At 36.2% G+C, this 22886-nt stretch overlaps 3 protein-coding genes across 3 annotated transcripts in view; 1 reads left to right on the forward strand and 2 right to left on the reverse strand.

Moving 5' to 3' along the window:
* The window catches only part of LOC111454915 (phosphatidylinositol 4-kinase alpha 1-like), a 19835-nt gene extending 7081 nt beyond the window's left edge, over positions 1 to 12754 (forward strand). The window contains exons 10-26 of the mRNA XM_023096386.1: positions 501 to 659; positions 739 to 921; positions 2955 to 3491; positions 3584 to 3943; positions 4801 to 5015; positions 5845 to 6028; positions 6200 to 6333; positions 6433 to 6586; positions 7862 to 8128; positions 8710 to 8787; positions 8980 to 9027; positions 10280 to 10452; positions 10536 to 10731; positions 11351 to 11491; positions 11861 to 12069; positions 12246 to 12407; positions 12496 to 12754. Coding sequence (XP_022952154.1) covers positions 501 to 659; positions 739 to 921; positions 2955 to 3491; positions 3584 to 3943; positions 4801 to 5015; positions 5845 to 6028; positions 6200 to 6333; positions 6433 to 6586; positions 7862 to 8128; positions 8710 to 8787; positions 8980 to 9027; positions 10280 to 10452; positions 10536 to 10731; positions 11351 to 11491; positions 11861 to 12069; positions 12246 to 12407; positions 12496 to 12754 — 3459 coding nt within the window. The remainder of the gene's footprint in view (positions 1 to 500; positions 660 to 738; positions 922 to 2954; positions 3492 to 3583; positions 3944 to 4800; positions 5016 to 5844; positions 6029 to 6199; positions 6334 to 6432; positions 6587 to 7861; positions 8129 to 8709; positions 8788 to 8979; positions 9028 to 10279; positions 10453 to 10535; positions 10732 to 11350; positions 11492 to 11860; positions 12070 to 12245; positions 12408 to 12495) is intronic.
* Positions 12755 to 15198: 2444 nt separating this feature from the next.
* On the reverse strand, positions 15199 to 15905 carry LOC111455388. Its single transcript, XM_023097029.1, has one exon. It carries the CDS (start codon positions 15903 to 15905, stop codon positions 15228 to 15230), a length of 678 nt encoding a protein of 225 aa, XP_022952797.1. The 3' UTR covers positions 15199 to 15227.
* A 2825-nt stretch (positions 15906 to 18730) lies between these two features.
* On the reverse strand, positions 18731 to 20777 carry LOC111454889 (polyol transporter 5-like). Its single transcript, XM_023096355.1, has 3 exons — positions 20550 to 20777; positions 20114 to 20460; positions 18731 to 20037 (listed from the first exon to the last, which is right to left on the reverse strand). The coding sequence occupies exons 1-3, from the start codon at positions 20698 to 20700 to the stop codon at positions 19012 to 19014; spliced, it is 1524 nt and encodes a 507-aa protein (XP_022952123.1). The 5' UTR covers positions 20701 to 20777; the 3' UTR covers positions 18731 to 19011.
* Positions 20778 to 22886: the final 2109 nt, after the last annotated feature.

Raw genomic sequence — 22886 nt, forward strand, 5'->3', positions numbered from 1 at the left:
TTTTTTTTTTTTTTTTTTTTTTTTTTTTTTTTTTTTTTTTTTTTTTTTTTTTTTTTTTTTTTTTTTTTTTTTTTTTTTTTTTTTTTTGCTATTTTGTGGAGAATTTGGCTTGAGAGAAACTGTAGGATCTTTAGAGGGGTTAAGAGATCATGGGAGGAGCCTTAGGAATTGGCTAGGTTTATTTCTTCGTTGTGGGTGTCTGCTAATTGGGCTTTCTATGACTACCATGGTCACATTCTTTTTGATTGCGGTCCATTCTTGTTGCTAGTGTTGGCAAAGAAATTTAAACAATAATTTCTCTTACAAAGTTTATTAGGAAAAATATGAGTAAAAGAATAAAAGAGTTAAACCTAAATGCAATATGAGTAAAAGAATAAAAGAGTTAAACCTAAATGATGCAACCTGTGTAGTTAAGGATTTATTTTCATTTTTAAGTTTATCATCAACTTTACACCCTTTCTTTATATGTGAATGTTGTTTTGCCTTTGGGCATTAATCAGGAAGATCGGATATCTGAAACTGGTAATGAAGCTGAGGTCAGAGATTCGACTCTATATGCTCATACCTGTTATCTTATAAAGTGTATGTCTCAAAGGGATGAACATGTTCGAGATATTTCTGTTAACTTGCTGACACAGCTCAGAGATAAGTTTCCCCAGGTGAAATCACGCCTTTGATTACAAATTCTTTTCTCATGCCTTTTCATTTTCCTAAAAATGTTGAAATATGTGCTTTCAGGTTATGTGGAATTCGGCTTGTTTGGATTCCTTGCTCTTTTCCATGCATAATGATGCGTCTTCAACTGTTGTGAGTGATCCTGCTTGGGTTGTAACAGTTCGTTCTTTATACCAAAGGGTAGTTCGGGAGTGGATCGTCAAATCACTATCATATGCTCCTTGCACTTGCCAGGGTCTCCTACAGGTTGATCAGTGGGAATAATATTCGTTTTTGTCCTTTTTTCTGTTTTGCCTGTCTCAAGTTTGTCTTTTAACGTCATTTTCTTAACTACACTGTCTTTCATTTCTCCACATAAAAGCTTGGTTTCTCATTAAAAAAAATAACGTAATTTTCTCAACTCTGCAAATTGCAATATTTCTTTTTAAGCCAGCTACTTGGCATGTGAACTACAAAAAAGGGGGAACAGTAAACCCAAGTTGGAAGTGGTTGCTAGAAAGTTGGAGTAAAATGGTCTTGCGGATAATGTTGTTAGGGCTATCATTCAGTTTATTTAGTTGGAAAGGAATAGAATATTTTCCAAGGAGTAGCCTAAGAGTGAAGAAAATTTGGGAGTCCATGACTTGTATATCTACTTTCTGGAGTTCCTCTTCCTAAGTTCTTGTTTTCATAATCATTCTCCATCGTTGATAGATACCCATTGGAATGCCTTCTTGTAACGTCCTTGAAATTTTTTGCACATTTGATTTTACTTGATAAAAGGAATCTGGAGTGGAATGTAGTAAATTTTGGAAGGAACACTAAAAGATATCTGAGGATAAGAGGTAATGACTGGACAAACGGATTGTGTTATTCGGAGACACTTAACTGCATCTATGATTCTATATGGGCTTCAAGGGGAAAGTACAGGATATAGTTATCCGTGAATTGTATAAGCTTAATCTTTTCTATCGGGATGTTGACAAACTTGACGGCTTATTGATGTCTTGTCATAAATCTCTTGCATTATCTAATTGATACTCACAGAAAAGGTTTACGTGTATAAAATTGAGGCAAGATCTTTGCTGCCATTGATTTTTAGACCAGGCTAGACACAAATCCTTTCAGCAATACAGTTTTCTTTTCTTCTCTTGGTATTTCATCACAGTGATAATTGTTACTCATCTGTCCTGTGGTGACTTTTCTCTGGCAAGATTTTTATACAGTTTTAGATGTCAGTTTTCCTCTTCTTGGTGTATCAAGACTTTGTATACGAAGGGCTGCACATCAGTAATAAAATGTTATTGTTCTTCGTACTACCTCTTGGTCTTTTGCGTCTAAGTTCTTTTGTAATTATTCTATCTACTCTACAAATTAAATGGGGATTCTTTTTGGTAACTCCAATGGTTTTGCTGGCTTTTGTACGTTTCATTTATTCGTGAAAATGATTTAACTTCCAGAATTACTTCTACTATAATTGTAGAAATCATCTCTTGCAAATCTTCTTTCTGCTTGTTTTGCTCAACCCTCCTTGTCGGTTGTCACCTTCTTGCCAACCTGTATAAGGTTAAAATCACCAAGAAGATTAGATCCTTTTCATGATTGGTAGTCTTGCAGATGATCAACACCATGAATTTCATCCATAGATCTTCACCTCCGGTATTATCCCTTCAATGGTGTGATCTGTAATGGTAGAACGATCTGGGTCATTATAGATATGTCAGCATAACATAGGATGCTCTTTGTGGTTGGCAGTTTATTTTCTTTGCTATTATTTGGTAGATCGGCTAGAGAGAAACATGAGAGTATTTTGTGTTGCTTTTTCTGGTGCATATTTTTATTGAAAAATCATAGTATGCGACACATAGTCAAACTCAACAAGCTACATGGGTCGGAGCACTATTTCCATGGCTTCCTCGTGCAGCTTGGCAAAACGACAGTGGCTCTTGTGACCTTTTTCTTGCTAGAAGGATCTAGAACATTATTATATTTTATTTTAGCGTACCTGCTTCTGTAGAAACATATTGAAGCCTTATAGAGCGTAGTGCAGCACTTAAAATCAAGTTCTATAGTGGGGATTTTTGGTTAAGATAATTGGGTTTGTTGTATTGAGATTATTAGATCAGAAGCGTTAAAGAGGAATAGTGGCAAACATATCAGATGTTCCCATTCTGGGAAACTTCAACCTTTTTGAGAAACTATAACCATATCTTGACTTTTAATAATAAAGTTCCATCACATATTTTTTGAAGCATTCACTTTCAAGTTTTTAAGAATTATTTTTAATGGGGATGATTCAGGAAAAGCTATGCAAAGCGAATACATGGCAAAGAGCCCAGCATACACCTGATGTGATTTCTCTTTTATCTGAGATACGGATTGGCACTGGAAAAAATGATTATTGGACTGGCATACAAACAGCAAATATTCCTGCTGTCATTACTGCTGCAGCTGCAGCTTCAGGGGCTGACTTAAAATTGACAGAAGCCTTTAATTTGGAGGTGCTAAGTACTGGTATGGTCAGTGCAACAGTTAAATGCAACCATGCTGGAGAAATTGCTGGTATGAGAAGGTTGTATAACAGCATTGGTGGATTTCAGACTGGTGTTGCTGGTCCAACTGGCCTTGGTTTTGGTCAGGGCCTTCAGAGGCTGATCACTGGAACTCTTCCCCAACAACCGCAGAATGAGGATGATTCATTTAATGGGATTTTGATTATGAAATTTGTGCAGTCACTTCAACAATTTGTTAGTGGAGCAGAAAAAGGTTGTGGCCTCGACAAGTTGAAATTTCGTGAAACTTGTTCTCAGGCAACGGCCTTACTTCTGTCAAATTTGGTATGCCTCTTGCTATTCATGGGTAAATGCAGTTGAAGTATCCTCTTGTCTGCATGCATTTTTTTTTCTTATAATATCTACTCATTTTTCAGGCTTCTGAATCAAAAACAAATATAGAGGGCTTTGCACAACTTATACGCCTTCTTTGTTGGTGTCCAGCATACATTTCCACTCCTGATGCAATTGAAACTGGTGTGTTTATTTGGACTTGGTTGGTTTCTGCTGCACCTGAGCTTGGATCGTTTGTCCTTGCTGAGCTTGTTGATGCATGGTTATGGACAATTGATACTAAGCGGGGTCTCTTCGCTTCGGAGGTCAAGTATTCAGGACCCGCTGCCAAGTTGAGGCCTCACTTATCTCCAGGGGAGCCAGAATCGCAGCCAGAGATTGATCCTGTTGAACAAATAATTGCTCATAGAATATGGCTTGGATTCTTTATTGATCGCTTTGAGGTTAGAATTTTCTTAGGCATCCTAAATATTTGCAGTTTTGCTTTGATCATTGCATGGTATACTGTGGGAAAAAGTTGAACATAAATTGAGGGTACGTGCTGCTCAGTGTCTTCCCATGAGTTTTGGCTTATTGTCTGATACCAAAAGTCAGTGCTTACCCATAAGTTTGTTACCAAAAGTCAAAACACATATAAAAGGAAGGTTATGACAGAAACCAATATTATCCTAGCTGCTCCTATGATTTCCCTTAGGAGACAACTGCTAGCACTTTTTCAAGTGTTTCTTTGGCGTGACTAATATTTTATTTCTTTGTAGGTACAATATCTTTCATTCTCATGTCATTTTTCATTTTTTTTTTGTTATTGTGCCTGCACAGTGCATGCATATTGGGCATTGTGCAAAATTTTTGGGTAGTTCACCTTTCAAGTCCTGGTGTGATTACGTTATTGGGATCTTACTCCTTGATCCCTCATCGGATATGGACTGTAAAGCTCTTCAGCATTTAGCATCCTTCCTTTTTGAGTTCACTATCTCCTCTCATTTATTTATTCTTTCATATTAGCAATGAAATGCTTGCCTTCTATAAGCATGTTTTCACTGAATCACTTTCCTGAAGAAAAAATTGTTAACACTTGATATGGTAGCTTGGACCTACTCGAGTGGTTTAAAGTTTGCTTTAAGCTTTAAATTGTAAGAATATGCCACTATTTGAAAACGAGATATATTTTAAATCTTTTACCTTATTGTTATTATTTGTTTCATTCTTACCAATCCTAATTGGCCTGTCTGATAAATGAATCCTTAATATTGTTTTTAATATATGACTAGCCTCTTCAATTTTTTTGTTGGTTCACTAGGTAGTTCGACATAACAGTGTTGAGCAACTCTTGCTCTTTGGTCGCTTGCTACAAGGGTCCACTAAGCCGCCATGGAACTTTTCACGTCATCCTGCAGCAACTGGTTCCTTTTTCACTCTGATGCTTCTAGGGCTTAAGTTTTATTCATGCCAATCTCAGGGCAACCTACAGAATTTTAAAACTGGACTTGAGCTGCTGGAGGATCGGATATATAGGTTCTCATTATTATGCTCGTCAAATTTTCTTTTCAACCAAATTAAGTATTGCATTAGCGTTTGTGATGGTATATAATGATATATTATGGTATGTCTAAGGCTTTGATTCAACTATCTGTTTTGATTTGTATGAGACTTGAACTGTCTTGATATCTCTGCGGGACTACTGATGTTCTGTGATATGTATATATTACGTGTGTTGGAACCAGTTACTGATGTTCTGTGATATATATATCAAGAAAATGTGATGGGACTTCATTAGGATTCAAGTAAGAATTTGATGTCTAATCAATTAGCCAAGCACTACCTTCCCTTGAGTTTTTGCATGAATAATATTATCCATAATTATTAGGATTTGTTTTGTCAGTCTTCAGCTTTTTACATTATAGAGATATCACCATATTCATCGATTATGTATCTTTTTACTTGGTAATATACAGTAGATTACTGCACAAGCAATTTCATCTTTGTTATTTCTCTTGGTTGCCTCATCATTCTTCAACCAAAGAGAACTTGTTTTCTTAGTTTTTGTTATCCTAGTCCACTAATTATCTAAAGACTGATATAACCACACGATTATTTACTCACATCCTTTAGAATGACTGAATTTACAAATTTCTAGTTTACAGTGGTTGATATAATGATATTGGTGAAGTTTTGGTATTCCGCGTTTCTGTTTTCTCTTCATAACCATTATACAATGCCACGCATTTTGTTATATTTTATTCTTCTCGCCTCTTGTAGTTGCAGTTCACTTTTTATGTTTGTTTTGTGAAAACCACCCCAATCTTTATTTGAAATTAAAACATGTGTTTGCTACTTCTTTCAGAGCATCCCTAGGATGGTTTGCACATGAGCCAGAGTGGTACGATGTAAAACATGTGAACTTTGCCCAAAGTGAAGCTCAATCTGTATCCATATTTCTTCATTACCTTTCAAGTGAACGTGGAAATAGTCTACAGTCTGATACAAAAACACGTGGGCGCGAAAATGGTATTTCTTTGGTTGACTCGGTAAGATGATTGTATCTTCAGCCATTCCTCCTGTCTTAATAAATGAACCACTAAGAAGATATGTCCTGCAGAATGGAACAGTGTCTAGCGTGTTCCTTTTAAATTTTGCCCGAGTTTCTGGTATTGTTCGAGTTCTTCAACTTTTTAATTGAGTGGTTTAAATTTTAACAGAACGATCAATATCACCCTGTCTGGGGCCATTTGGAAAATTATGCGGTGGGAAGAGAAAAAAGGAGGCAACTACTTTTGATGTTGTGCCAACATGAGGCCGATAGACTTGAAGTCTGGGCACAGCCAAATATTAAGTAACATATGTGCCACTGAATATTTTCATTCTTCTGATATACAGAATTTGCATAATCTGGAAATCTTACATGGAATATATTGATTATTTCAATGTTTAGGGAGAGTACACCTGCTCGACCCAAGCTAAGTGCTGAAAAATGGATTGAACATGCTCGGACTGCCTTCTCTGTGGATCCACGCATAGCCTTTTCTATGGTCTCTAGGTTTCCAACAAATGGATTTCTAAGAGCTGAAGTGAAGCAACTAGTACAGGTTTTTGTTTCCTAATTTTTTCTCTAAGCTAAAGTTCATGAACTTGAACTTCCTGTGCATTAGATACCATTGTTTTTGTTGTCTATAATTGAAGCTGTAGTATAAGCATGCAAGTGTCCTTGTGCTCATGGTTAATAATTATTTAAGGTGAGCTATAGGTGGATGAAGAAAGGGTCACATTTGTGGTGAAGTTGATAGGATAGGACATATGTTTGATGCCATGACAAGTATATTTTCCCCAGGCTTAATAGTAAGCACAAATTCTCTTATGACATAATTGAGCAATTTCTCTCCTACTGGAGAGTTTGCTGTGGGAGAGTTTGCTGGATTAATGAATCAGATAAGTTAGGTTTTATTAGGTCCTAAATATGGAATAATTGACGTGTAAGATGGATTCGATATAAGTTACCAAGATGGGATAGATAAGTTGATCTATTTAATAAGTTTAGCTATTGTTTTAGTTAACATGATTTCAAATGCTAAATGCTCTAAAAGATCTAGTTTTCCCCCCTTGTATAGGAACCTGAAGTTTGTGCTCATAGACATTGTCTTCGTTTTGAAAATGTGAAAAACCATGTTCATCTATTATTCTGCACTTCCCATTTTACCGCCAGCTACCTGTCAAGCTCTTTAATATGTGCCCTTTAATGACCAGCATGTTGCCTTAACAACTATTTAATCAACACCTCTTTGTTGGCAACGCTGGGGTTCTGTGTACTAACAAAATCAAGGAAAATTGTTGAGAATCTTGCACTTCGAGAGACAAAATTAGCCTATTAGACTATTTAATCAACACCTCTTGATCAATGCGTTTAGTAGGAAGCTTTGAACTTCTCTACTTCCACACTGACACTCGGACAAAATTAACCTATTAGATAATTAGTAATGCACCGTGCCTTGGCTGGGTTTCTTTCGAACTTGTGTACGCTCACACCCAAATAGATAAATGAGCCCAGAAGATCAATGTCATTTTCTGTTATCTTTTCTTATATTCTTCACTCCAATAAATCGCCAAATTAGGGGATTAACGGACGTCGACTTTCTTGGACCAGCATTTTGCGAGTAGAATATCCCTTTCAAGAATTTCAGAGACAACAGACTTAATCGATAACCAACTTTCACTTGAAAATTTTGTCTTATTCTTTTGTTTCTAAAATTGATCCTTGGACAAAAGTTTCTCTTAATCTGCGTCTGCAATTTTTGTCATTTCTTCTACTGTTGCTTAATGAGCCTTTGCTTGATTTTTCATCTTCCTGATGTGGTTTCTTGATGCAGTTGCACATATTGGATATTCGCTCCATTCCTGAAGCATTGCCTTATTTCATCACACCAAAAGCTGTTGAGGAAAATTCTGAACTTTTGCGACAGTTGCCACATTGGGCTGCATGTTCGATTACACAAGCTCTTGAGTTCCTCACTCCTGCCTACAAGGGGCATCCACGTGTTATGGCATATGTTCTTAGGGTATTGGAATCTTATCCTCCTGAAAATGTTACATTTTTCATGCCACAGCTGGTGCAAGCTTTGCGATATGATGAAGGGGTATGTGTTCTTAATGAACTCTCTTTCTATTATTCTTTCACAAATCCTTGTTAGTGTTGTTTTAGTTTAATTGTTGAGACTTGGATGAAGCTCTCTTTCCATTGATTTTGTTGATTTTGATTTTTGTCAATATATCAACCGATTCAATCATATTACTAAATCTTGGGTGATATTTTGTGATGCTGTGGTTATTCACACTTCTCCTTATCGAGGTGTAGATTTTTCTATAAAGCTGGGTTTAGATTTTTTTTTTTGGTACTAATTGATATGACTAAATATATAATCCTTTGGATTTTGGTTTACTTTTGCCTCGATATCTTATGACATGCAAATATTATTATTATTTCCTCTTAAGAAGTTTTATTGTCTGCTCCTCTTTTAATTATTGAGAAATACTAAAGTTAATCAACTGATGTTTTTAGGCCAATAAAAAGACGCACAAAATTTCACCTTTACTGGATTTAAGCAAGATTCAAAATTTGCTGACTTGAACATTATCAACGCTGATTGACGTATTAACTCCTCTGCATTCTAAATTCTCTAGCTTTCTTTACATGATATCTGATTCACTTGCTTTCCAGAGGTTGGTTGAAGGATATTTGCTTAGAGCAGCTCAAAGAAGCGATATATTTGCTCATATCCTGATCTGGCACCTGCAGGTTTGTGAAATTTCTCGTGGTTTTGTATATTCTTGGAATTCTCTTTATATATTTTATGGTTTTATGGGTCATAAAGTTATATTCTATTTTTTTTTTTTTTTTTTTGACGTATATTGGGTGTGAGACTGCATTAGGGATTCTGCTATAGTATATTTGGCTGTACATATCATAAATTGAATTGATGACTTGCAGGGTGAGACTTCTGTACCAGACTCTGGGAAGGATGCTAACTCTGGGAAGGTATGTTTCTATTGGTGTTTATGAAGTCAAGTCTGTTAGCGTTTTTCTTCTTTCACACTCTGAAACTTAAACAAGGTATCGTTTTATCATCTAAAAAATAGACTGAGTCGTAAGAGGAAGACATAACACATAACCGGTCCCACCAACCACAATAAGGGATTCCAATCCAAGAAGCTAAAATGTAATTTATAATTACAAAACACGTCATAAATAGAAGCTCACACAGAGGCATAAAATCTAATGCTCCCATATCTCTTCCCAAGACCTCTCTCCCTCTCTAAAAATTCTATGGTTCCCCTTTAACCAAATATCCATAAAACCACGAAAAAACTAGCCTACCAAAAGAATCCGCCCTTATACTTCTAAGGAAGATGTAGTAGGACCTTTCCAACACTGTCCTATTATCTCTATAATGACTTTCATGCCATCTGAAACACTATAAGACTACAAAAAGTAAAGAACTCTACAGAATATGATCGAGATCCTCTAATGCTCCTCATAGGGTACACCATGAGGCCCCGAGAAGCAAGAAGAATGCCTCTGCACAAGGTCTAGGGTGTTAACTTTTCCATACAATATCTGCCTAACAAAGAATTTGATCTTCTTAAAGATTTTAACCTTTATAAACCAAGGAAAAAAAGAGGCATCAGAGGGGAGCGAAGGAGCACATAATAGGGGGAAAAAGGAGAGGCAGGAAAAATGTCTTGTTTGATAGATGGGAGTCTCAAAGCCACGTAATCCTACCTGTCGCAGTGTGGCTAGATTTTGGGAAATATGATCTAAAGTCAAAGACTTTGTTGGTATCATTACCCATTACAAAATCATTCCAGCACCTTGTGGAATTGTCATTACCAACCAAGTTTTTAACTATTCTGAAGATCCAATCTTGATGAGTAAGAATATATCTACGAAGCCTAGAGAAATATGGAGAGAAGTAGCCAACCAAAGACCATGTTTGGTGGAGCCAATTTTAGCTACAATGATTTTCCTCAAAAAAAAAAAAAAAAATGGTGGCCTTTCTCAGGTATACTTATTCTTGATTATCATTATCCATTAGACCAAAAAATTTCCTAATGAATTCATTTTTGCTTACTGTACACTATGTTTCCCGAGCATGGTGATTATATTTTACTTCGCACTTGGTTGGATATAAAGTATCCTTGAACTGCTCTTTTCATTCTATCTTTATTTTATCGATATTTTAGTTGTTTCTGATTTAGTGCTCAATGATCCTGTAACGTGCTATTTTCAGAATGCATCATTTCTAGCGTTACTACCAATTGTAAGGCACCATATTATTGATGGTTTCACTCCCAAGGCTCGTGACTTATTTGAAAGAGAGTTTGATTTCTTTGACAAAGTTACGTCTATATCTGGTGTTCTCTTTCCACTTCCCAAGGATGAACGTCGAGCTGGCATCAGGAGGTGTGTTTTCAACTTTTGGTTCTGTGGCTCACATTTCCTATACTGCTTGTTAACTGAAAAAGATATTAAAATCATTTGCCCAGGGAGTTGGAGAAAATTGAAATGGAGGGTGAAGACCTATATCTTCCAACTGCCACAAACAAGCTCGTCCGTGGTATTCAAGTAGATAGTGGAATACCCTTGCAGTCAGCTGCAAAAGTTCCTATCATGATTACATTCAATGTGGTTGATCGAGATGGGGACCCGAATAATATAAAGCCTCAAGCTTGCATTTTCAAGGTGAGTTAACTACAAAGTTCCACGTATTCCAATATAATTTTGCTTGACTGCTACAGTTCTCTCTATTCATTATTTTTTTTTTTTAATAATTAGCCAATTTTTCTTAATGTCTAGGATCAGAAATTAAGCAATCATCATTTATAGCAGCCTCGTTATTATTTTCCTTTTTAGCATGCTGATAACCATCATATAATACCCAGAAATTTTCAAATTTGGATTAAAATGTTTGAGTGCTTTATAAACCTCTGAAGAGACTTATGAAATCTCGTTACATTTAGAAAAGAGCATACCCTATGTTTTGAAGGATTTCTATATTGAATTATGTCTGGCTGAGAGGAGACTTTGACATGTTAAGAATTAAATTTAACTTTGGATAGTTGTTAATTGAATTGACGTGTCATACAGATGTTAGAAAACTCTTAAATGCTTGGATTTTAACTAGGCACCCTTTTGTTTTTATGAAGTCGACGTTCAGAGAAAAAAAAAAATCTGATTCTCAAGCCTGAGCTGAAGTACATGACATGTATATCATGATTGATTTTAAAGAAATAACTTAATCAAATTCTAGAGAACTGAATTGCTTATGCCCGTGGATTGCTCTGTTTTTCTTTTATTTAAGGTTGGAGATGATTGCCGACAAGATGTTCTTGCTCTGCAAGTGATAGCACTTCTTAGGGACATCTTTCAAGCAGTTGGCCTTAATCTATATTTGTTTCCATATGGCGTCCTCCCGACTGGCCCTGGCAAAGGCATAATCGAGGTAACTTTTGGAAACTGTATGATTAGTTATGGACTATGCTTTTCTCAGTGCATGCTCTCTGCTCAAAGCATATGTGCTGACGGTAAAATATGACCTGAAAGTGCAAGCTGACAAAAAATAAAGTTGGATCTAGTTTTTACTTCATTAAGCCAAGTTATCAATTCCATGTTTGTTTTTATGCACTTGAGACAGACTTGCATACTGAAATTACTTGCGTGATTGGATTAAACACTATCACCTATACTTCACATTCTGCTTTTGTTTATTAATCAGAGCTATAGATGTATGGCCTTATTTATTCACGAGTGCTTCTTCTTCTCGCATTGATCTTGTTAACTTATGGCTCACCGAATGATTGACCATTCTCAGGTTGTTCCTAACACACGAAGCAGAAGTCAAATGGGTGAAACCACTGATGGGGGCTTGTATGAGATCTTTCAACAGGACTATGGGCCCGTAGGCTCTCCTAGTTTTGAAGCAGCTCGTGAGAACTTCATCATTAGTAGTGCAGGTTATGCCGTCGCTAGCCTGTTACTTCAACCAAAGGACAGGCACAATGGCAATCTTCTATTTGACAAGTATGCTATCCTTTCCTCTAGTTCCACCCAAATATAACTTTCACGATATAAAACCGTTTTATCTCTTCCATAGTGAGTAGTATACATGGGATTTAATCCGTATATTAGCATGTTATTTAAAATTTCGTGTCGTATGGTGCATGGCATGGGAGTTAAAATAGTTGTGGATGATGCAGTGTTGGGAGGCTGGTCCACATTGATTTTGGTTTCATACTGGAGACATCGCCTGGGGGAAACATGCGGTTTGAGAGTGCACACTTCAAGCTAAGCCATGAGATGACTCAACTTCTTGATCCCTCCGGGGTTATGAAGAGTGAGACCTGGAACTTATTTGTTAGGTACAGAAGTTTGTTCCTCTGCTGCATATCTATATTCTCTTGTCTGTGCTCGGAGATTGATTGCGTTAACTCATGTGCATGTCCATAGTTTGTGTGTGAAGGGGTACCTCGCTGCTCGACGCCATATGGATGGGATCATCAACACCGTATTACTGATGCTAGACAGCGGATTACCATGCTTCAGCCGTGGCGATCCAATCGGAAATCTTCGGAAGAGATTTCATCCCGAAATGAGCGAGCGTGAAGCAGCCAATTTCATGATCCGTGTCTGTACCGATGCATATAACAAATGGACAACTGCAGGCTATGATCTCATACAGTACTTGCAGCAAGGCATTGAGAAGTAAAGGTAGTTTCAAATGTATAGCTATTTATTGAGTGATTTTTCTCGACTGTAAAAACGGCTATAATATAAAAATTAAATGGATAGGGTTGTTTCAATCAGGGTGAGTTGAGTGATCATTCTGTACATTTTAAATTGTTTATCTGACTGAACGTTGAACGTGACTGAATATCTATAGATATAGAAAGCCTTTTCATGACCCTACTTTATTAGATTCTTAGACTTCTAAATGTGTCAGATTTATCTCTCAGATTTACCTCGATTGACTCTAATATTCGTATAAAGTCTAACACATAGATCATTGTAAGATAAAGAAATAGTTTTATATAAGTGTCACGTACAAGTAAATCAATCTCTCTACCAGTTGCCTATATGATGCTAGATTACTTATTGTTCCCTACAATAATCAATTCATTCACATAAAATAACATGTTGATATGAGTTGAGTTCGACTCTTATATGACACAAATAGAGAATAGCAAAGGGTCGTAGTTAAGCATACAAAGAAAAAGGGATAGTTGCCTTCGGGTAGAGGGTCAACCTGGCTAGCACGTTAACTATAACATTCAACTACCAAGATCCAGAAAAAAAAAAAAAAAAAGAGGGTTGAAGGCTCAAGGGAGGAAGGGTGGCGAAGGAAACCCAAACCCATAATTAGAATGTAGGTATCCAAACCCGAAAAAGCAGGAAGAGAATAGACTAAAAAGGGTCGCATAAAACCGAGAATAGACTCTTAACTCTTGGGTTCAAGAGTTCCTATATAATTTAAGGGACCGAAGTTTTTTCTATTCTTTTATTAACTGATTTATATATAGGATTCCATTCGCCCCATGGTTGGGAATTAATGATTGGTTCTGTCTACAAAGATTTTAGATTTTCTCATAATGATCAAATTATATCCGGTCTTGTTTCCACTTTTCCGGTCATTCTAGGCACAATTTTCAAATATTGGATCTTCCGTTATTTAAATCGTGTATCTCCGTCACTTGTAGTGATTTATCATTCAATAGACTAAAAAGGGTCGCATAAAACCCTAATTCTTTAACGAGGTTGACAATTTTTTTAAACCAACGTCAGGGAGCTTAGCTTGTTGTAGAGTCGTAAACCATACAAAGACTTTTTTAACTTTTTCAACTTACAAACCATATTAGGATCTAAAACTTGGGAGGAACATTCATATAAACCTCCTTTTCGGACATTTAATAGCTCAGACATTTCTCTAAATCCTTGCAACATGAATATCAATTCTTTTAAACATTCTTAATCATTATGTTCTCATAATCACTCTCTCAATACAATAGTTATAGAACAAGTGGGTCGTTTTATGGGATAACTTCACCCTCAAGCTCGAGGTTTTAATTTTTTTCCAGTAGTACTTTGGTTGATTTCCGCTTTACTAATGACTAAATCTGCTTCGTTGAAACCCATATTGCAACGAGCATTTGCTTCTGCGGAATAAACCAAATCAAAAATAGGATAACATGCTCGATAAGGCATGAGTTTGAGTATTACCGTAGTAGAAACAACCACGAATCTAATCAATTACTCTTCGCGCTTTAAGTACTTTTTCAAAATTTATAAGTTCATCTTTAATTACATTTAACTAAATTTAACTAAATTTTTATTTCCAACTAATATAAATTAACTAACTAAACAAACACCATAATCCCTAAACCATAGCCTACTTTTTAGAAATTTAACCTAACTAAATTTTTATTTCCAACTAATATAAATAACTAATTAAACAAACACCGTAATCCCTAAATCATAGCCTAGTTTTTAGAAATTTACCCTAAACCCTAATTCTCTCTCCATCCCATAATAGTGTTAGACGAACAGACTCTCTCCATACTCTCTCCATAATGCTAGATATTGTCCACTAGTACGATATGGTACGATATTGTCCACTGGTACGATATTGTCCGCTGGTACGATATTTTTCCACTACGATATTGTCCACTGGTACAATATTTGTCCACTACGATATTGTCCACTGGTACGATATTGTTAGTATAAGCTCTCATGACTTTGAATTGAGCTTCCCAAAAAGCCTCGTACCAATAGAGAGAGGATTCATTGACTCATAAACATCTAAATTACTCGTGGGACTTTCATCATCCAACAAATAGAACATCTAAATTACTCGTGGGACTTTCATCATCCAACAAATAGAACATCTAAATTAGCCGATGTGGGACTTTCATCATCCAACAAATAGAACATCTAAATTACTCGATGTGGGACTTTCATCATCCAACAAATAGAACATCTAAATTACTCGATGTGGGACTTTCATCATCCAACAAATAGAACATCTAAATTACTCGATGTGGGACTTTAATCATCCAACAAATAGAACATCGTACCAACAAAAAAATAAAAAAAATAAAAATGGAACTTGAAATAAATAAATAAAAGAATAACAAATTGAAAGCATAAAAAAACAAATTGAAACAAAATAAACTCAAAATTGATACTCAAATTGGACTGAAACGACCAGAAGGATCAATTTGGCGGCACAAAGTGATATAAGTGAGATAAACAAGACGATCCTTTGAACCTGTTCGATGATTCTTCGTGTAACTGCAAAAGTACTTCAAATGATTCAGTTTCAAAGCTCCAACCATTTCCCCCAAAAGCAAGAACACCCAATTGATCTTCTCCCATTCCTTTGGAATCACCGGCTTCACTCCTTTTTCCGCCCCGCAAAACCGACACGTCGGATAATTCGGCTGCATCCACTCCTTCGGCGCCCGGTCCCGGAACGACTCCATGTTGTGCTCTACGAAGCTCCCAATCTCGTTAAACTTCGAAACAACGTCGTATTCGATCTCGTAAATTCTCCGACATTGTTGGCACTTGACTTCCCCGGTGATCGTCAGGATTTGGTTCGATGTCAAATAGTGTAGCGTATGAACCACCGCTATTCGGTCCGTCGACCACGGATATGGTGGCTCGATCGGCCCCGTCGTTGGAGAATTAGACTTCCTAAGGCGGAGAGATGTTTGACGGACTCCTAAATTGTTGGGGGTTCTCAATGAGGATAGTAAGTGTAGCTCGTAGGCTGCGGCGGCGGCAGCCACCGTGGCGGCTGTGGCGGCGGAGGTGGCGGCGGTGGCGGCGGACGGGAGGGCGAGAGAGAGTTTAAGGTCCATTTTTTTGGGAGAGATTATGATTTGTTGGGTTAGTTCTTAGTTGGTTTATAATGAGAAAAAAAACAAAGAATCCAGAGAAAATAATGGAGGGTTGGTTATGATGTACTAGTTTTCTCTACCCTGCACCGTTCGATCTATTATGGTTATGACGTGGCTTTCTATCCACCGTTGGATTGGATGCTTCAAATCTATCTAGTTTTCAATGACAGCTGGATAAATTGCTGACGTGGCATTGCAAATTCAGAATCTGTGGATATAATTTGGATTTTTTTTTTTTAACATTTTCTTGTTAGAAAGAAAATAAATTATTTATTTGTTGATACAAATTCAAAATAATTATATAAAATTATTATTTTTTTTTCGAAAATCCATTAATTAACTGAACTCAAAAAATTTGTTAATAGCTTTGATTGAGTTAACAGGATTCTACTAATCACGGACACTTTTGAACATCCCTGTGCGAGTGTAATAGCCCAAAAAATAAATAAAAATGCTTACTTAAAAAATAAAAAATAAATAAAATAAAATTTACCGACCTCTCCCCGCTAACCTCTCATCCTCTCTCTCCAAATAAAAAAAATAAAATGAAATAAAACTTACGACCTCTCTCCACTAACCTCTCGTTCTCTCTCCTCAACTGCACAATATCACGGTTCGTCCAAAAATAAACAGAAAAAATGTAAGATTTGGAAAAAGAGTAAAATGACTCTAAACAGACGCATTGCAGATAGATTTGGTCTGTTATTACTGTAAAATCCAGATTTCCTTTTACATATAGTTATGGTTATAAAAAATTAATTTAGGATCAGATCTTCTCTTTTATCCAATATTTTACCAGTAATAATCAAATCTTATTTTCACGTATCCAATTAATTAGATTTTTGTTGTCAGTTCTATAAATCAAGATTAGACGAACAATCGATTAAAATTGGCCAATAATATCTGTTTAGAAAATAAATACTGAGTAGGAGTAATGTATGTTTAGAAAATGAAAATCCATTTAGACAATCAGAAGTGAGAAGGGAAGATTGAGGAAAGAAATATTAGAGGACAAATGACATTAAATTTTGTCCAGTAACAATATATTCCCTACAACAATAATAATAGAAAATAAGATATTGAGTGAAAATAGCATTTTATATATATATATATAACATTTCAAAACTTTTAACAATGAACCAAGGTGGATTAGAGATAATTTCATAGAGTTCGAACTTGAAATTAATGTCATGGGCTCACATAGGTTGACTTGGATTTTAAATGATGGAATCGAACTTTCATTAAGGATATATTCGTGACAACGACTTAAGCTAACCAGATAAGTAGCCTTACTATCGGCATGGTTATATTTGATGTTGACGCGTGCCTGTGGTTCTGCACGTGTCATATATACTGATATGTGTGAATTATTTGTTAATCAGTATGCTTATATTATGTTTATGTTTATGTTTATGTTATGTTATAATATGTGAATTGTATGTAATAATTGTGGTACGGTGTGTTAAGGATATGTTTGAGATAGGATACGAGAAGGATGCACAAAACGAAATGTAACGATAAGAGTAAGATACGTTCATGAAACATTAAGGTTAGGTTACATACCGGAGTGCTATGGATAAAAGAGATTGATGAAAGAATATGGTTAGAATATGAGTAGAAAAGGATAGGTTTGTGATAGATTGATAGAACGATAGCGTTAGGATACGTTCTTGTGATGATATGACTAAGGTACATTCATATAACGATATGACTATGATAGGTATAAGAACGTTATGGCTATGATAAGTTAGGAAATGATACGACCACGAAGTGTTTACGATATGACATGTTATGATACGATATATTGTGATGTGATGTGATGTGTTATGTTTAAATTGTTTTGTGTGACCATTAAGGTAATTGTTGTATGAATTGCACGTTATGAAATGACATGTTAAAAGCATAGAGCGTTATGTTATGTTTTCTAAATTGTATGTATACAACATGTTATGAATGACATGATATCACGATAAATGAAATGAAATTTAACCCCGTTAGGATTATGTATGATACGTAGACTGAAAAATGAGAAATGACATGTTAAGCATGAAAGATGATAGCGGGATTATATTCATTAATGATAAAAGTAGAAATATTGGGTACCTCATGCATTATGTGTGCTCATGCATTTGGGGGATACCCCTATTCCATCACGAGGGTACAGACGTGTACATCCAATGGTAGGACAATGATCGTTGCCGTGACAAGTACTAGTTCTAACGAGTGTCCGGCCTAAGGAGCTCCCAGAGTATGCTCGCCCGCAAGGAAAGTGGCCCAACGGTGTGCGAACTGACTGGTGAGCCCATAGTCGCATGTAAGAGCTGTGTGTAGAGTATATGGTACACGTCCAAATTACCCGTTAGGACAGTACCGTATGAAAAGAGATTGAAATGATAGGTTTCATCATTGCATTCACATGTTCTTGCATTTAACCCCTAATAGTGGGGTCACTTACATTTTTTTAGGTTATGATAAGGCATTCCTGTACGACTGATGACGGCATCGCAACTCGAGACCATGACACATACATAGAATACTGGTATTTATTTTCTTAGACTTTGGCTAGAATAGGATACTTTTAACTTAAACGCTTATTTATTTTATTTCGGATCTTTTGTTGTGTTGTTTTAAAGATGTTTTGGAAACACGTAAGTCCATGACTATGTTTTAAGATAAAGGATATGTTTTATGAAATTTAAATGAAATCATCCGCATTCAATGTTTAGGATATGTATACAGTAGCGATCTTAAATTAAGTAGAAAATTTCGGGTCGTTACATCGAGAGTGAAATATAATAGCCTATCAGCTGACATTATCAACGGTGTGATTCGAATGTGGCACATGGAGCATCCTCCATCATCACTTTCTTAAACGTCCCTTTATCTTAACATCGAGAGTTCGGTCTATTTTATTTTCCTAAAAAACCCTATGTAAATGATATCACCCTAAAGTCGATATGAACCATTATAAGAACATAGCATATATATTTTAGAACATCGTATTAAACAATTTTACAATTTTACCCTTCAAACACGAATTTCTTTTAACTCGAACTAAATAATTATTTTACTCACGGTCCGAGAATTTCCATAGTAAATTACCAAAAAGCCCCTCTACATTTTCCAAATCCATGCCACGTGTCTCCGGGAACACCACGTAAAAAAATGCCCACCCTACCAACGCAATGCCGGCGTAGAGGAAGAACGCGCCACCAATTGTAATAGCACGATACAGGGACAAAAACGTCATTGTCACGACTGCGCCTGATAACCTATTGATGATAAGTCCCACGCTCACACCTCGAGCGCGTAGCTTCAACGGTAAAAACTCCGAGCTGACGTAGCACATGGGTCCCATCCCAATTGAGTAAAACGCCACGTCGGATAACACCATTGCAATGCACAGCCCCACCGTCCACGTCATTCGCTCGTCTGACTTTTCGATAATCGTGAGCGTCGTCCCTAAAATAATTAGCGAAATTGTTTTGCCGGCGACGCTCGTTAGAATCAACGGCCGCCGTCCGATCCGGTCGAACAAGAAGGTGGCGATTAAGACAGAGAGTGTCTTCGTCAACCCAACAGCCGCCGTGGCGAGAAGCTTGTGGTCGGAGGACGAGATTCCGGCCTTCTCGAAGATTCTGGGACTGTACAAAACGACGGCGTCCATGCCGGTGGATTCCAGGAAGAAATGGAGACCGACGACGGTTATCATGATGTGGCGGACAGCCGCCGTCGGGTGGAGGAAGAGCTCCTTCCAAACGCCGCTGCCGTAGCTGCTCTGTTTTGGGACCTGAACGACGTCGTCTTCACAACTCGCCGGAATTCCGACAACTTTTTTTATGTCGGCAAGGCGCTTTAGAGATTCTTCAATGGAATCTGAGGTTCTGATGAGGACTTTTTTGGCTTCACCGACACGGCCTTGTAAAATCAACCACCGGGGAGATTCCGGCATTATGAGAATCGCGACGGCAGCCAAGAACACCGACGGAAATAACCCGATTCCGAGCATAAATCGCCACCCCAGATGAACAGGGAGCTTGGAGAATGCGTAATTCGAAATGTATCCCAATAAAATCCCGAAATTAACGAACACCTGTAACAAATCGACAAAAATGGCTTCAAAATAATGAAATCTAGATTGAAAAAAACAGAGGATTCAGAGTAGAAACCTCCGGGAAAGTGGAGAAGCAGCCGCGAGAGGATGCCGGAGAAACCTCGACGGTGTAGACAGAGGCAATCAACGGGGCAAATCCCATGCCGGCGCCGGCGAAGAATCTTCCAAACATCAGAAAGGCGTAATTTGGGGCAAACCCCATGAGAACAGCTCCGACGAAGAGGAACCCAGAAGCCAGAACAATGGTATACCGGCGACCGATCCAATCGGAGGTTCTGCCGGCGGCGGCGGCACCGACAATTGCATAGAGGTTAATAACTCCGACAAGGACCTCCACTTGAACATCAGAGATCTTGAAATCATCTTTAATGAAGATTACAGCTCCACTCATTACACCTAAATCTGTTTGAACCACCAGAAATTTGCAGAAATAAAGAAGATGAAAATGTAAACGAACACAAAGCGATGAAAATGGAAGCTAAATTTCTGACCATAACCAACCAAAACGGAAGCCATGGAAGCGATGACTGCACAGAGTAAAGCAAAGGAGTTTCTTCTGGGCTTGTGGGCACGACGGAGTGGTTTAATCAAGGGACTCCGGAGGCCGGAAGTTGCAGAAATGTCGTCATTCCGGCCGCCCATTCTCGGTGGCGAAATGAATTGTTCAGTGCGAAGGCCGATGGCTGAGTACTAAACAGACCTGCAACTTTGCCTATGCTAGTAGACCCTATAAAAACTGTGGACCCCACTCCCCGGCCTCATTTAATTCAGTTGTTAATTTTTAAAAAATATAATTTTGTCACGGTCAGAACTTGATGTGAATTGAATTAGTCGTACTTATCTAATATTTGAAAAATATAATATACTATATTCGTAATCATTTAATATTTAAAAAATATATTAATTAGAAAATGTATCTTAAATATTCTTTAAATATATAGTATTCGTAATCATTTAATATTTAAAAAATATTTTAATCAGAGAATATAACTTAGATATTTAATATCTTAAATTTAATTAAAAATATATTTTATTTTATTTTCAATATTTAATTAATTTATGTTTTTCATATTAAGGTACGTTGTATCCGATTGAACTTTGATCCCAATTCTATTTTTCATTATTAAATCTATATTCTTTTAAGTAATAATATTTTCATATATATTCGTCATATATATATATATATATATATATATATATATATATATATATATATCATATTTATTTATTTATTTATTCTATAACTCCTTTGAAAAATGATTTTTAATTAATTTTTTAAATTATTATCTTACAAATTTTAATTAAATATTTAAAAATAAACAAATTGATAGCACAAATTAACATTTTATTTTTATTAAAAACAAAATTTTGAATAAAATTTATTTTTTAATAAAAATTGTTTGAGTTGAAAAAATTAATAATTGGGTTGAGTGTAAAAATATCTTAACCTGACACAACTCAACCCCACAATTTTTTTTAGGATTATTGGGAGTAAGTCTCAGCTAATTTAGGGAATGACCATGGGTCTACACGTAGAGAAATACATCTTCATTGGTACGAGGCCTTTTGGGAACCCAAAGCAAAGTCACGAGAGCTTATACTCAAAGTACAATATTTACCATGGGATAGTCATGATTCCCAACAGATTTAAACTACCTTTTTAACGTCAATTATTAACAATTTAAGTAATATAAATAAAAATATAGTTTATAGTTTATTGATACTGACCTAATAGCATATCTTAATTAATTAATATTTAACATCAATTATTGATATTAAGATGCGTAGAAAATAAATAACAAAATAATAAAATTTTTGAAATTATTATGTACATAATTTCAATGAGGTCCCTACGTAAAGTCACAAGTCACCTGCTCCTTAAAACGTCAAAAGACCCACGTGATTAATTACCCACAACTAATTCCATTGAAAAATTTTGGAAGACGTAGAAATTTCTCTTGATTTGAATGAGACATTATATTATATTTTTATTTATTAAATATTATTTAAATGTCTTACCTTCTTTAAAATAAATACTCTTTAAAATTATACAATCAAATTTTAATTTTTTAAACAATATTTATTTTTATTTGTTCGTTGTTTCTGGTTCTATTCAGATATTAGGAGACCTTAGCCTCGAATAGAAGCAAGGTCGATTCAAATGACTTGACCTTAACAGAGACAGTGGGCCCAACGTCTTCGTCCTCGCTGGCACATCACTCGGTGTCTGGCTCTGATTCCATTTATAACCGCTTAAGTCTACCATTAGCAGATATTATCTGCTTTGCCTCATTGCGTACTGTCGTCAGTCTCACGATTTTAAATCGCATCTGCTATGGAGAGGTTTACACACCTTTGTTACCCTCTCCAACTAAGGTGGGATCTCATATATTGCCATTCCAATTTTTGAAGGACTACATTCGAGTTCAGGGTGAAATCCCGTATAACGTTATACGTGTTGTGCGTCGAAAGTGGAACAAATGTACTCACAACACCAATGAACGAAATTACACAAAAAACACCAAGATATTTACGTGGTTCGGAGAGAAGAAGTTCTCCTACATCTATGGGTAGCAACCAATCACTAATAAACCAAACGTTACAAGTGAATACCTCACTATCACACTACAAAAACTCTCACCAATATGTCACTCAACAAATACAATGCGACACCCAAAGCTCTCCTAAATCCTGATATCACTAGTTAGGAATGTCGGGAGAAATCTCTCATTATGATGAAATAAAATTAGGTATTAGTTATATAGAATTGCAGAATCAAAATCTTATGACTAAATCTAATTCAAATAATCAAATCTAATTCAAATAGT

Source organism: Cucurbita moschata, unplaced genomic scaffold, assembly GCF_002738365.1.
Source record: "Cucurbita moschata cultivar Rifu unplaced genomic scaffold, Cmos_1.0 Cmo_Scf00017, whole genome shotgun sequence".
In the NCBI taxonomy this organism is placed as follows: Eukaryota; Viridiplantae; Streptophyta; class Magnoliopsida; order Cucurbitales; family Cucurbitaceae; genus Cucurbita; species Cucurbita moschata.

Coding starts and splice junctions, on each gene's coding strand:
- LOC111455388 (XM_023097029.1), bottom strand. CDS start 15,905: ATGGACCTTAAACTCTCTCTCGCCCTCCCGTCCGCCGCCACCGCCGCC.
- LOC111454889 (XM_023096355.1), bottom strand. CDS start 20,700: ATGGGCGGCCGGAATGACGACATTTCTGCAACTTCCGGCCTCCGGAGT. Junction 20,461..20,549: donor TTCCGTTTTGGTTGGTTATG/GTCAGAAATTTA, acceptor TGGTTCAAACAG/ATTTAGGTGTAATGAGTGGA. Junction 20,038..20,113: donor GCTTCTCCACTTTCCCGGAG/GTTTCTACTCTG, acceptor GATTTGTTACAG/GTGTTCGTTAATTTCGGGAT.